This window comes from Anomalospiza imberbis, chromosome 4 (assembly GCF_031753505.1).
Source record: "Anomalospiza imberbis isolate Cuckoo-Finch-1a 21T00152 chromosome 4, ASM3175350v1, whole genome shotgun sequence".
Taxonomy (NCBI): domain Eukaryota; kingdom Metazoa; phylum Chordata; class Aves; order Passeriformes; family Viduidae; genus Anomalospiza; species Anomalospiza imberbis.
The window spans coordinates 41,283,754-41,299,632 of NC_089684.1; the positions used below are offsets into that span (position 1 = coordinate 41,283,754).

The 15,879-nt window shown below is 38.2% G+C and overlaps 1 protein-coding gene across 9 annotated transcripts in view; it reads right to left on the bottom strand.

Moving 5' to 3' along the window:
• GAB1 (GRB2 associated binding protein 1) overlaps positions 1-15,879 on the bottom strand; it is a 97,392-nt gene that overhangs the window by 15,164 nt on the left and 66,349 nt on the right. For 6 of the 9 annotated variants that reach the window (XM_068188003.1, XM_068188007.1, XM_068188002.1 and 3 more), the window contains exons 3-7: positions 13,286-13,499; positions 10,126-10,206; positions 5,707-6,308; positions 3,752-3,837; positions 3,242-3,545 (exon numbers count right to left, since the gene is read on the bottom strand). In XM_068188003.1, coding sequence (XP_068044104.1) covers positions 3,242-3,545; positions 3,752-3,837; positions 5,707-6,308; positions 10,126-10,206; positions 13,286-13,499 — 1,287 coding nt within the window. The remainder of the gene's footprint in view (positions 1-3,241; positions 3,546-3,751; positions 3,838-5,706; positions 6,309-10,125; positions 10,207-13,285; positions 13,500-15,879) is intronic. The other 3 variants (XM_068188004.1, XM_068188008.1, XM_068188006.1) reach the window with 2 other exon arrangements.

Here is a 15,879-nt window from a genome sequence, read left to right on the forward strand (position 1 = left end):
TATCCTTCCTTTATCTGCTGGTTTCACTGCATTATCCCTTTGTCAAATGCATTTTTAGCACTGGCTATAACAAACCTCCCTGGCCCACAGAAATGTGACTGACCTAAAGCTAAAGCTCATGTGAAATGTTTTGATGGTATTTCTAATAGCTTCCAAAAAGCTTGGAGGAAATGCAAACACCGTTTTTGCAGCAATCTGTAACCAATAAAAAAAAAAGAGCAGCTTCTTCTGACAGAACATGAAATGTGCCCTCATAACACCTTACCCCCAACAACCTGATCTCTGCAGCATTTTAGAGACCATATTTTGGAGAAGCACCAGTGGTCTTAAACAGAAGTTCTTGAACCAATGGCATATTAAATCCCCTCAATATTTATAGGAGCAATAGCCCAAAGGTAAGTATTTTATGTTCCATTTCCTCCCCTTCTGTGTCTGCCAAAGATTTATTGAACACACAGGCCTACTTGACACTTCCTATGCACTAATTTGTAGCGGAAGAGCATTGCAGTACATTTACCTAAACAGAAACAATTTGATAATAGAAGCTGCTACAAGAACTTGAAAGCTGAAAAAGCAACACAGAAGAATATAAAGCACACCATTGTTTTAGTTAAGTAAAGGTCCACTTAAACAAGGGCTTTACATAATTTAATTCAAAGAAACCTACAGTTTTATTTTCCCAAAGGTGTTTCTTGAAGGTGTGTAGAGATCTCAGTTACTGAAATGGGAATATATCACCATTTCAATGTGTCACCAAATCTATTCTTCACAACAATGGAAAACTTACATGGTGCATTTGATAAAATTACAGTGAGGCAGTCTCTGTGTGTGTGCTACTAAGATAAAACCCTCAGTGGTAAAACAGAATCATTACCATGCTTAGCACCTCAAGATATTAATAAAACTTTTATCAGCCCCTAATTACTACACCATATTTACTTTTAAGGATAGTTTTACTTCAAAATCACTTCAGTTTGTAAATTACATTAAACGATCTGTCTTAGGTTGGAAATGGGGGGTGTATTCTATTCTTATCTGATGGGGCAGTTATCTTCTGTTAACTGGGCAGTTTTCTGTATCTCTTCCATAACCCATCCTCCCTCTGGGGAGACATCTCCTGTTAATGGACTATTGAGTGCCACAGCATGACTGATAAAAGTACACCATCCCATTGGAGAAGCTCCGCCCAGAGGGAAGAGCCAAGCATTCCAACCTGGATATCATCAGAGCTCTGGAAGACCACAGTCAGCCTGTTGCACTGGAATCCCAGAGGAGCAGCTTTCTTTTCCACTGGATTCCCAGAGGAAGACCAGGCCCATCTACACCACTGCTAGATCTTCAGAGTAAGGCTATGACCTTCTACCGGATCACTGCTTCAACAGAACCACATCTGTCACTGCAAGAGGACTGCAGCCAACATTTCAATTGGACTACTACCAACACCCTGACCCACAAGGTGTCAGGTCATATTCTGAATACTGACTCTGTCAGTGTTGTTTTGCAATACTGCATTGTTTATTTTATTTTTATTTTCTTCCCTAATAAAGAACTGCTATTCCTACTCCCATATCTTTGCCTGAGAGCCCCTTAATTTCAAAATTATAACTATTTGGAGGGAGGGGGTTTACATTTTCCATTTCACGGGAGGCTCCTGCCTTCCTTAGCAGACACCTGTCTTTTCAAACCAAGACACAATCCTATTATTTTACAGTGATAAAGTCTTCCAAAAGTCTACAGGCAAAAATTTCATCCAGTAACTCTACATTCATTAAGACATATATTAACACATCTTAAAGTCCTTCCCCTGGTCTTAACTACATCTTTCTAGCGATAAGGCATTCAAGGATGGGAGCAAAGCAGGCACTTGCCTGCCACTTTCTAAATGTGAAACACTAATTCTGTTCCAAAAAGAGAGATCCAAGAACAATGATGCTGCCCCAGCAAACATCTGTGTGGCAGTTTTGCGCTGCCAACAGCAAAAGTGAAATGCTTTTCAACACATACGTTTATTACTTTTGAAGGTCAAACATTTTATTAGTAAAAAACACAAACTGGCCAGTCTGGGAAATTATTTTAAATTGGTTCAGTTCAGTTTATTCTGAACTGAATTCAGAATATTTTCCAGTATCAACTTTCACCAATCTCTTCCTGTCCAATATTTCTTAAGAACTAAACAAAACTGCTGTCTGATAACACAGAAACAATTAGACACAAGCAGAGGGCCAAAAGTTTTTAAAAGTGCCTCAATTTTTGAAGATAGGTAGTCGGAATGTGACATGGTGCTTTCCATTGCACACAGCTCATCGATCACAGTGATACTTTCTACTTCCCTTAATTACAGACAGCTTTCACTTAGTGGTAAAAACACTAATTTAAAGGTTTAGGTAGTGAATATTTTGGAGCATCTGAATATTAGCCATTACACTTTCCTACAATGAAGTCAGCCATTCTCAATGCAAAGACTAATATTTTCAAGTACATAAGATTAAAAATAGGACTTACTCGAATGCAAAATAGGGCAGACATTTGACCTAATGTTGTTTAGTTCTGTCTTCTACAAGAAAGTTAGTTATCTTGTGTCCAAAACTTAGTAGGGCAACAAGTTCTTTAAGCATTTGCCTGTATTTCTAGTAAGATGGCTGATAAAACATTTTAGATAAACTGGAAAATCCAAGCTATTTATTAGGGATTCTCTATACAAATATCTCTTATAGACACATTGCAACCCAATCATCTTGGTTCCTTAAGAACTCTGGTCACCCAAATAACCCTTATTTGAAAGAAAAATAAACACATTATGTGCCAGATTTAAGAGATTAATTTTTAGGAGAGATTCAAAGGGGGCCTCTAAAATGAGTATGTGTGCTGATCATATACCAAGCATTGTTATGGCTATAAATCTGTGTTCTACCCAATGCCTTGTGTTCTCTTCCTGTATCACAAGTGTCTTCTATATACAAGGACACACTTCCGAATCTTAGGAATTCAGTGTAATTTTTTTCATTAGTAAGTATGGCAATAAAATCTAAACCTATGCTTTTATTTGGCACTTTTATTGTGATGTTTTAATAATGTTAAAAATAATCCTATGGCTTCTCTGTGATTTGGTTATCTGATAGGACAAAAATTGTTTCTAAAATAATTTCTAAAAACATGATAATTTTCCTCTAAGCAGAAGTTGAGAGAGCTATGTTATTTTCCTATATGATAAAAATTAGGTTTTCTTGGAGGTTTTCCTCACCTTTTCTGTCTGGTTTGAGGTTCCGGTCCACTGGCGGTGGCTCGCATTCTGCAGCAGGTACTGACCGTCTGGGAGGGGTCTTTGGGCTGGACCTGAAACCCATGTGAGCAGGAGGAGGGACTTGCTTTCCAAACAATGGAAAATCAAACGTGCCAGGTATCATTGGTACATAGTTTGTTTCCTGGATGGGTTCAGTGAAGCTGCTGGAATGCTGTCGTGGAGGAGAGTTGGGATTCATTGGGACATAATTTTCATCTAGTTCTTCACTTGAAACACTTCCCACTGTCAACATGCTTCTGTTTTTCTAGAATTAACATATATTTCCTTTAACAAAATAAGTTATGCAATCAGCTGTGAATCATATGAGCCTTTTAACCTAATCTACTCAGATTAATGTATTCTATTGAAAGTGAAAAATCACAAACACTGCATAGCTTGCCTTCTTACACAGGAACAAAGAGCATTCAAGCACTCTCACTGTTGCCTCTCATCAGATCAAGTTATACTTACGAAGTGGTTATGGAAGCCCTCCAATGAATTAGATCTGTCATTCGGAAACATTCGTGGAATATCATAACAGTCTTGAGAACTAATTTCTAAAGAAACAAAAGAGAAAGTGGCTATTTATCACCCTTGTTTCTGTCAGTTGGCACAGGCATCCAGAGTCTATTGTTATTTACTGTCTGCTTCTGAGAGTACACAAACACACCTCTTGAAGCTGTGGCCCCTAGATTTATCTATATTTGAAAGGACTGCATTCACAAACAACCTTAGCACTCATCAGTCACAACTTGAAGCACTCACAGTGGCATTTTTTCATGGCAAGAGAAGAGAAATCAATTTTTGCTTTTAAAGAAGCAGCAGAGTCTATCTTTCAATTGAGCATGTGTACGAACTTAGTGTAATGAGTGAGAATCTGGGCTCTCATGAACAACCTATTCTAAAACAAACAAACAACAGGTGTAGTTTAACGTCTGGAGAAAGGTTTTCTGACTGATTCCCTTTGCTTGGAAAGTGCTGATTCAACAGGATCCCACCTGTTGCAGGAACAGGTGAACCCCTTCTCTCAGCTTCCCAGTGTGGTCTCCAGTAGCTTTCAGTTGGAGTGGACTGCTGCAAAACAAAAGATCTCTCCCTTTTCAGAGTCCTGGCTCTTGGCAGTCCCCACTAAGCAGGTCCTCAGCTCTGTGGCTGGTTCTTTGCTGGACAGGGGTCTTAGTGAGACTCCTGGCTCCCAGGTGCTGCTCACCCAAGCATGCAGCAAGTTGCCTTGCCCTGTGGCAGGGATGCTCCTCCTCATGATGCCAGCACAGAAACTGGGCAAACTCTGGGGTTTATCCCCACCTTGCCCTGAAAAAAACCTTTGAAGTTTTTTAAGATTTTCACCACAGAGGAAAGAGAAACAATTCTGCTCTTAAGTACCAAATTTAAACAATGTTTTCAGAAAGACTGATTTTCTTGAGGCAGACAATCTCATATTCAGTACAGGAATACTCAGCTATAAACTTAGCAAAATGAGTGGTGGTTTTGCATGGGAGAAAATACTACATGAGAGAAAATAAGCAGAGCAAACAAGGATCTTTCATAGTGTTCATTTGTAATTTTAAAACACCAATCACCAATATTTTTATGCTCAGTCTACAAAATGAATGACAATAGTATCTGAGCATCTGTATGATCCCATCCATTCTGTATACTGCCTCCTCTAAAAGCCTTATATTCATCCCTCATTTCAAACAATTCTTCAAAATAATCCGTAACATAAATATTGACTTAAACCAATAAAAAATTTCACTTTCAAAACAACACTGTAATACCCACCTGCTTCAGAAATCTGAAAGGGAGTGAAACCCTTAGCCCAAGAGTGGTTAACAAGACAATACACATGACAGCACATCTGGAGTACCAACATTTAGGCGCCCGCAAGGAACAACTTTAATTTTACTAAAAGACTGCAGTAAGCATAACTATCACATGGACAGAAAGAAAGGCTGGTGGCTATGATCATCAAATCAGGGTTGATCTCAAAGCGCTGGGTATGCACCATATCCCACTTATCTTCATGAAACAATTTCAGCTTCTGTAGATTGCACTACACTTCACTAAGCTCACTTTGGTAATTCTGAAAGACTGATAATGGTAGTATTGCATTCAGTTATATGAGCTTATTACCAAATAAATAAGTCTAGCTCTTCAAATATTTTTAGCCAAGGCTGAATGCCACACTGCAATATACATCCCTTATGGGTGTTCTGTGCTTTGCTGTTTTGATGGTTTCCTTTAAAAATCTCTGTTCCTCTTTCTAATATATTTTAAACATAGTGAATACGGACCACTTTGTAAGGGGCTAAACACACTTGCTCCTATGGGCTAGAAATGCCTCTCACGTTATTCAGCCCATTTGTATCATTCAGATCACATAACTCAAGACAAAAAATCTGCCGGATAACACAGGGAATAATCACCTTTCCGGAAGACATTCAGATCTCCCGTTGAAATGGTGTTACTGCGCGAGGGCGGCACTCCTGCAGTAGGAATACAGTAACTGCTGTCAGTGTCTGAAGCAGTGCGACTGATGCTACAGGTTTCCACAGGAGATCGATCCGCTGCCTGGTGAGGTTTGGGTGGCCGAGGTGGAGGGATGTCTGGAATAGTCTCCAGTTTTGAAGTCTGAGGCAATGTTCCCTCTGGGAAAGTTCGTGGGATCTGATAAGTACCTCCAGGTGTGGGGGGAATGTCATAGCTAATGGAGATGTGCCTCATCTGTGCATCTAATGACGTTGCTGACAGGGTATTGAAAACATGTTGCTCTCCTTCGGCATCAGTTCCCGATGGAGACGCTGCCTTGGGCAAAACATCCTGGGAGTAACTCCTAGGCAGGTTGTAGAGGCTGGAGTCCGCCAATGTCAGCACAGAGCGGGAAGGTGGGGAATCATAGACGCCCTGCTGCGGGAAGAAGCCGTTCACAGCATGCTTGCTCCCTGATGTGGCAGGGTTTTTGTGGGAGGGCAGGTTATCGTTGCAGTCCGTTTCTGAAGAGCTGGATTTTGCAGAGTCAGCATGAGATCTACATGTGAGATTGTGAGATTAGAACGTTGATGAACACACAGAGAAAAACAAACATTGCAAACCATAAACACAATGCTTATCATGTAACCAACTGAAAAGTCTACCAGTGTCTTCCAATTTTTTTTATTTTCATTTTTTTAAAATGAGATGCAGGAACTCAATTATTAAACAAACGGGAATACCTAGGCATCTTAAGTTAATACATTCATACAAATTCATGCATGTGAAATATATAGCACAACTGTGGAGCTTTACCAATAGTTTCACAACAGGTTGATGTTTCATAAAGCAAGTGATTTTCAGGATGCCAGTTTGAAGCCAAGTTTAGGGGCTGGAGGTTTTTTAATAATTTTTTTAACCCATGCTGCAAACTAGCAATACTTTATTGGCACTGTTAAAGGTAAAAATAAGATGCTCAATTCTTGGACTTAGAGTACTTGCTCATTCTAATCATTATGAAAAAAATGTTAGGAGAAAAAATATGTCTTCTTGTAACCCCCCTAAATGCATGACTGAAGTTATACTGATCATATAAAACCCATTTGAAATATGTAAGGAAAAGAGAAATAAGAGATAAAATCATAAATAGAAGGAAAATAGTATGTTCTTTGAGGGGAAAAAAATCCATAGGTTGCATGTACAACAGAGAGCTTTTGTCTTGAATGCAAATGAAGGTGGTGTTGTTAGATAAAGCTGCAAAGCAGTTTACTTTTGATTTCTTAAGAAATTCTTCTTTGAGAACAGCACTCATTAGTACTAGTACTAACCACTACCAGTAAACTTACATGGAAAGTAACCACATTACAATAAATTGATTTCCTTTCTAAACCTCTCACAGGTTTACTGTGCTCCAGGCAGAGAAATTCTGTTATCAGTCTGGCTCCTTGCTTAAATGAAAGTCAAAACAGTGGCAAAATACTAACACCAGAGATATTAGTGGTGTAGTTAAGGAAGTCCATACACTTTTTGATCAAACATACCATATTTCCTGTTTTCATTACCTCAATATCATACCATTGTGTTAATTTATACATGCATATGTAAATATTTCAGCATGCATGTGTATCAATGAATACCTGCAATACAACTCTTAGCTCTATTAAGCAATTGGACCACACAGTTCCAAAAGTTTTGAGGAATAAAATACATAAAGTATACCCACTATCACAAGAAGCATTTTCCTCCTTATTTAACAGGCTCTGCACCTCAAAGCGATCACAACCAATAATTATTATTCATAATTCATTTGTCAGTAAGTTTGTAAAAACTTTCTTAAGGGTCAGCTGGATTTATCTCCCAGGGTTCTGGCAACCTGAGGAAAAAGGAATCCAGTTAAGCTATTAATTTAGGTTCCCTCTGCAGTCATCAGAGGAATGGAGACTGTGTGAAACACAATCTGTTCTTCGTAGATATCCATCTAAACCTGATGAATCATCCCCGAAATGCCTCTCTGCCAGCTACCAGGGGAATCAACATGATCAGCTTGGAATGGATATCTGCACTCAAGAGAAATGTCATTCACCTCACCAACTGCTTTTTTTTCTGTTTAACAGCAAAGATACAATCTTCCATCAGGACACAAGGCTTATGATAGTTCTCATTTCGATTTCATCACCTTTTCCTATCAGCTTATTCTTATAGTTTTAGCACTTTTTCCATTAGAAAAAGTAGAGTAATTTTGCTCTGGTTACTATCTTAAACATAGATTTCAGTTCTGTCACTGGTCAGAACTGGTTTCTAGGTAACTCTCAACTTTAATCTGCATTTGGTTTAATTGACCCCCCCCCCAAAAGAAGATAGTTTTCTCATTATTTGTTCTTCACATAACCAAGGACATAAAACTTCCTACATTCCTCATGATGCAGATCATGAATATATATTTCTCTTGTTTCTTAACAGTTGCCTCAGAGCTCTTTGCCTCAGAACTTTAAAATTTCATGCATGAACCACTAGAACTTTAAAACACTTGCAAAATATAGAGCACATAGGACTGAAGGAAGCACATAAGTTTACAGAGTGCATAATAGATTGTGAACACTGAGCTCAGCCCCTGCTGCAGCCCTTCCTCTTTATTCAAAGGATTTATTCAGGAGTTCCTCACTTTCTAGATGTACTCTCCTAGTTCTATGACATCCATTTAGACCAAAATCCCAGAAAAAGTCAAGCATTTTTCAAATATGGCAAGAATTGGGATCTCTAATTTTTATATTATAAAAATAAAGTGGGCAGTCTACAGAAGTTGGACACTGGAAATCAATTACAGAACCAAAGTTATTAGTTCCAGTTAAATAGGATATACTTCAAAGGGCAAAAAAATATCTAAAACTACAGGAGTAAAACATAAACACTACATTTATCTTACAAAAACATGCAGGAATATATAACCAAAGCTCAGAAAGAAACAACAGCATATTTACAATGCCAGAGCCTAAGGATTACCCATTAAATGCAAGAAACAAATGCTATCCTTTTTAAATATAGGGGTTTTTCTGGGTCTAAGTGAATGATGCTTCTTCTTTCTTGACTACAAGCATTTGTGCAAGCAGAAGGCTTTCAAAAACCATGATACATGAGGCAGCCAGGTCTGTCGTTTGCTTAGCTGATGGCAACAGCTTACATTTCTTATTACAAGAGGGCATTTCTGATTTAATTCACAATTTTAAAAGTAACCTTTTGGAATCAACATCTTAGTCTACTGATATAGTTTTCAAAATATGAATGGGTTGTAAGCAATCTGATTTTGCACAACTGAAAGTTTGAAGACACTGTGAAACAAAGAAAGCAGTTTATGCCAAAATGAAGCCAGAGAATTCAGCCTCAGAATTTTAACTATTTTTAAAAGTCAGCATTAACCACTGATCACAATAAGAACAACATATATAATTCTGAAAATGTACAGTGCATAGTTGCATAGTTGACAGGATCAGACTGTACTCCTGTGGGTTTTTTTGGTTTTTTTTAATGATTTCTGTACTTCAGGAATTATATTTTTTCCCTTTAGTACAAAAAATGAACTGGCTTAAATATTCCATTAGCAAACGGTTATTATGATAAATATTGAAGGGTTTTTACACCTCCATTTAAAATAATGGCAAAGCTGGATGTAACACAAAGATAACTCCTCACTTTATTAGCAGAGGATGACTATGATATGAATTCAGTGTTACCACATGTGTGCATCACATATGTGCAAATTATGGTAAGTGGCTAAACTACCCCTTACTCAGTGCTAGGACTGGCCATTTCCTTCCACATATCAAGAAAAGCAAACTGTCCAGCCTGTTAATCTACAAGGACTGGGCATTAATATGCACAGAGAGAAGGTGAAGGGGCAGTGAAGCAAGGGAAGCCCAGTAAAAAGCCAGCCTCCACGTACTAAAAACCACTTGTTGACAGAAGCACAGGAAAAAGGTTTATCAAGCATTTTAGTCTGAGGGGTAATCACCTCATTTTTGCAAATAAAGTATTTGGGCTGGCTCAACCACTCATTTTTTTCAGCTGATTATTTTCCCATCTACAGGAATCAATACAACTGATTAAACAGAGTATTATAACCAAAATGGCAACAAAACTGGTCTTGTGTGCCAGCAAGCTGGGACAGCAACAGCAAGCATAGAAAAAACAGGATAGACGTAAAAATAAATAACATCCAGACCTCTTTTCAGAAAATGGAAGCAAAAGTTATATAGTTTTTCTGTTAAAACTCACAAAACACCATGCAAGATGAATCTCAAACAAACAATATCTTCAGGCAAGTTAATGGCTCTGTGATTAATTTCTCACACGTGTTCCAAGAATGGCTACTGTTCACTCACTGCAGTGGAATCTTTTTACTTTCAAAGTCTTCTAATAGCAGGTATTCCTGCCCTTCTTCTGAGAGAAAAGGTGATCCTTGGCTGGTTCATACACAATAGGAAAGATGAGGAAGACAGTATTTAGTATTTCGATGCACCTATCGAATGAGCCAAAACAATAAGGGATTTGGAAGCAGTGTTCGGCTGCATTTTCTTATCTAGGATCCAAATACAACCTTAAAATCTCCCTAAATGCTGTAGTGAAACATTGCTCTTTCTTAAGTCAGCAGTGATCAGAGTATGAAACTATTTTAGAAAACATACTGCATGTGACAGTTACAGCTGCAATTGCTGCATACAAGACATTCTCACAACAGCATGTGGTGCAGTCTATGACACTGTAATGGAACATTTAATAATTCTTTTCTAGAATTCTCAAAAATCCCAAAGAGGTGACTCAGATACATCTATGTTTCACATTGACCCATCTCATCCAGAAAAGAACCTCAAAGCCTTGAAATAAAGTTCAGTGGTTCCCAGATTACCTGTAAAGTAACATGCAGAATCAGAACAGAAAATGTGCCTTCTGCATATTGGTAATTTTTAAGTCTAAAGGGAAAACATTTAACTAACAGTACCTGCCTGTTTAATTACAGCTATTAAGCCTTGCACTTTACACTAAGTCTGTATGAAATACACAGATAAATTGTTCCAAGCCTGGAAAATAGGAAAATGATGGTGCCATTTAATTTTTTTTTCTTTGCCTGTAAGGATACGGATTGGGGTAGAGTGCACTCTTACTAATCACAGTAATGCGCTACCGAGATACACAAAGCTCTCATTCCATAGGAAAATGTCGATATGCTCTATACTCTGTCTCAAATCCAGCAGTTTACCTACTTTACCAGACATAAAACATAGGCAGTACTTTTAGGTGGAACTAAAAGTCCAGCACAACTGTTATTCTGGATTTTCATTATCACAGCCTTTTTAATGAAAAGACACAGCTATTGAGTTACAGAAAATAAGTTAAGCTCATGTAATATCCAAGTGATCATGATGTCGATGTCTTCAGATATTCCTACAAAGCCATCATTTATTTAAACAATCTCTACACTCCCAAAGATTTTGTTCCGTTCTTTCAGTTTACTAGGCATTTTATTGCCACTGGACCTTTTGCCTTCCCCAGTACCTTCTCCCCTGTGTCACCAGTGACATCCTTGAGAAATTTTGCAGGCTAATCGTGGACTCTCTACTTTGCCACATTTTGTGGCCCTTTCTATGGTCTCCTCAGCCTTTACTTAACCCACACATCACATAACTGTGGAAGTCAGGTCAGAAAGTCAATTACACATCCCAACCTTCATAATTCCTAAAAACACCTTCATGTTGTGGTGGTAAAACTCTGCTTTGAGCCTGTCCCTCTCAGAAGCAAAGAGGCACTCAGACACATTTCTGATAGGCCAGGGTTGCTGAAATCCAAGTCAATTCCTCTGCCAAGCTGTTCTGGAAGTGATACCAAACTTAAAAGCTTTTGGCAGAAAAACTGACATTCCCCTTCTGCACAATCAGCTTCTAAACATCACTAAACACTGAAACCTTCAACACTGGGTTTCCCCTTCCCCTGCAGGAGGTTCTGGGACATTTCATGCTGCCTGTAACCTGCACATTCCATACTCTGGGGGAACTGTAGGCTCATTCCCTTGTTTTGTAAGGAAGACTATAAAGGGTGGATACTTTTCTACCACATAATCATCAGTAAATGGAGCAGGAAACTCCTCAGGCACAACAGAGCAAGACAAAAATGCCAAGAGAGTGCACAGCACATGGCACAGGTAAAACTGGCACAGCATCAAGGTGCTGATGCAGAAGGCACTGCCACTAGAAGGAATGGCCCTAAGGATGCATGTGAAATAGTCATGAAAACACTCTCAAAAGAAGCTTTCCTCAATCTTCCATGTACTTGTCTGTAATCACAAAAATAATATGATGTTTTGTTAAGTTTTCTGCAAATATCCCAGCAAATTTTATTTGAAATTACCGCAGAAAAGAAGCTTACAAGAGGGATTCATAAGGTTCTCCTACAGAATGTTCAAGGTCGGAAGGGACCTCTGGACATTATCTGCTCAGCTTTTCTAATACCTCTAAGCAAACCCTTGAAAATCAGGTGAGGCTGTTCAGGAGCTTGTCTAGTCAAGTTCATTTTTGGTTCTCTAAAATAGTTTTTTTAAAGGGATAGAGACTCCAGTATGTCCCTGGGCAGCCTGCTCTAGGAAAGGCCACCATGATCCATTCTGGCAAACCACAGTGATATTTCCCAGGTAGCTACTATGAATATAATATCCTCCTATACAGGAGGTGCTGTGGATTTATTTAAGTTAGAAGTAGCAGCTGGAGAGATAAATAGAGATTTAATTCTGTAGAAGTTCTAAAATTTTCCTTCAAATTTCCTACTGCACACTTCTCTAGAGAACTGAGTGTGTAGGCACTATTTATTCAGTAAAAAATAAAGCTTATTTGAGTTTCATTTTAAGTATCTGTTATTTGGAAAAAGCTGAAATTCAGGATATGGAAACTGAGTGGTTTCAGCCTCTGCATTCTTAGTTATCATAAAATAATTGGGTTTTCTTCTTGTTTGAGAGTCTAAACCATGCTAGTAATAGTAAACAAATGCCACCAAAGATCACTGTACTCAGTGATGTGATAACCTGACAGGTCATAATAAAATCAGCATGTTATCTAAATCCCTTCCATGAAAGCTTTAACTGGCAAAACTGGGGAACCAAATGCCAGGAGGGAGAAAGGCTAAATTCCTCCAGCTTTTTCTAGTACTAAACTGGACTAAACACACCAGACCATGGCTAAAGAAAGGGTACTTTGTGCCATGCATCACTCCAAGCTCCAATGGAATGTTTGGATTGCCGCATCACTGTGATACTTCATGTTGGCAATTGCTGTCAACGCTTTTGAAGAATGCAATATAACACTGATCAAATAACTTACTATTGCAGCAAAAGGTTTAATGCATGGAACGAAAAGAAGGAAAAGTTACAGGCAGCTTTCCCGTGTAGATACGTGCATCAAAATTTCCAAATGTCTTGGCAATAAAAAACTGCATTCAGCACAAACATTCCTGGCCTGTAATACAAAGAAGTGTTATGAAGAAACAAAAGTCACTTACCTCATAGGTTCAGGTTTTTTACTTTGACAGTTTATTAGCAGTAAGTAGTCTTGAGGATCTTCTTGACCAGAGGAAGACTCCAGAGGGGGGACGTTAATAAGCCGATAAGGAGAAGGAAGAGAGGATTCTGCTTGAGTGGAAGGCAGTGAAGTGTTGATGGGCAAGGGTAACTCAGCAGATGGTTGTAAAGAACTAACTGGTGGCTTCACAGTATCTGCAAACACAGAAGCAAAGACTTCTTTATACAGTGAAGAAATAGTTCTTCAACAATGAGAAAATTCTTAACAGAGGATGGAAAAAATCTCAGGTTTTAGTTCAAATTTGTGAAACTGGACATAAGAACATCTGGATGTTAATGTTTGTTTCAGTGTATTTACATTTATATATCAATGTTTATCTTTTCAAACTGCAATCAATTTCTTAAGTAAGCCTTCAAAACAGAGGTTCTGCCTTATTTAAAGACTTATTTAACCTGCTTTCTGGCCACAGAAAGAACAAAGATGTTGACAGCTGTGGTAATACAGCTAAAAACACAAATCTATTCTGTTAATCAAGAGCAGGCAAAAGTCCGTAAGTTATTACTTGAACATGGCAACCTGAGTCAGCACTTGCAAGTATTCATTCCTTTTTGATCAGTGTCACTTTAACATTTGAGATTAGTCACCAGGCAAGACCTGGCCACCCTCAATAACTGAAAATCAACAGGAAAACTGCTGCTTTGGCAATGGAAGATTCTTTTCAACTACAAAAATAATGCAAAGGTACAACAAGTAACATGTTCCATTAAGCCCCCTGATTACATACCCCAATTTTTTATTGTTGTGCAATAAATGAAGCAGTTGTGGTTCAGTTTGGTTTTGGTTTCCTTTCCTTGTTTTGTTTTGGCTCAGTGTGGATTTCTTTTGGGGTGGGGGAAGAAGAGGTGTTACAGTGTGGTTTTCTTCTTTTTTTAAATAGCCTTATCTTTATAATACTTATCTACTTCCTGTCCACATATATTCTAAAGTAACTTCTTTTTTCCTTCCAAAATACAAATATCCAGACTAATAAATTATCTGGGAGACTAGAAAATATCGACATCATCAAACATTAAACAATCATTTGGCTTTTTCATTGTTTTAATGACACATTGACTAAGAACAGCATAATTAAGCAAACTATTTCCCAATTATCAAGGCTCACTTGCAACTCATTGTACATTCCAATTTGCACATCCCAAGAATAGATGCTAATTATTAGCATTGTTGAAATGAACATATTATTATCCAATGCTCCTGCTCCTGTCAGCCTTACAGGCCAGCTATGTACTACAAAGTAGCTTTATTCAGCTTCTGCTTCTCAGCACTATCCTAGGAAAAAACAGATGAGCAGCCCAGAACACAGCCCTCCTGCTTCCAGTTCTGTGTACACCAGGTTTAAGTGATTTAGACATGGAAATAGAAATAGCAGCACTTGCTTTGAACTCCCAAAGCACCTAAACAGGCTCAGAAATTAAATCCCACCACACCCATGTGGTTGAAAGAAGTCTAGGTGTATGAAAATTCCTCAACTCAACCTACCTGAAAAGGTAGGATAGAGGACAGACTAAAAAAAGTTATTATGAAGGGTTGTGGCTGACCTATTCATCAAACTAGTCAGCAGAAGAAAGGAAAGAAACAGACTGTATTGAGGGATCACACATAAAAATAAATTGATGCCGCCAGATCAGATAAATAATAGTATAGAGATGTTTATAATTCATAAAATCTTTATACATTACATTTCTTGAAACACATATTCCTAAACCATGTCCTACAGCTTAGAAAAATGGGGGGAAAAAGGTAAAATTAATTACATTAATTGTTACCTGAAAACTGTTTTTAAAATAGCCAATGTTGACTTAAATACCCTTGTCTTTATAATTCCTATGCACTTCTGATTTATTTGTATTCTAGAGTAACTTCTTTTTTCCTTTCAAATACAACAGTACTTGGATGCAAAAGCTACTAAAAAAGTAGTTTATTTTCTACATGCTTAAATATAAAACAAGAACAATTTTCTATCATTTAGGAAATTCAAGAGCTTGAAGGAGCCTCTTTGAGGCACCTACTAATGCTTCTTGATTCCCCTAATGCAGAAGTTCAACAGCAAGAACAGAGAAGTGCCTAAATGCACCTACCAGGAATGTACTTTTTGTACTTTCTGGAAAAGTGGCAGTGGGAGAAAGGACAAGCAGCTCTCTGTCCTGTCCCCCACAGAACTGAAGAATACAAGTAGATGTATGCCCCTGTAAGAGTGGGGAAAAAAAGTTTCCCGCCAAATACATCATCTTTTGACCACACTTAGAGATGAGTTTCTCAAGAGCTTCCCTCTGCCACAGTGCCCACCCCATTCCTGGGCCTGGCGATGCAAAACCTTCATGTCATTGGACCTACTCGATGCCAAGTTCACAAGAGTGAAAAAAAAAAGAAATCAAACAGGATATCCTTGGGGCTTCCAGGGAAGATGGGTTCACTAGCATTCCCAGAAAGAGTAGCAAAACTCAAGGGTAACTTTCCAGGGAAAAATAAAATCAAGAATTTTGAAAGAGGGACAATGTAGCCACAAAGTCTGAT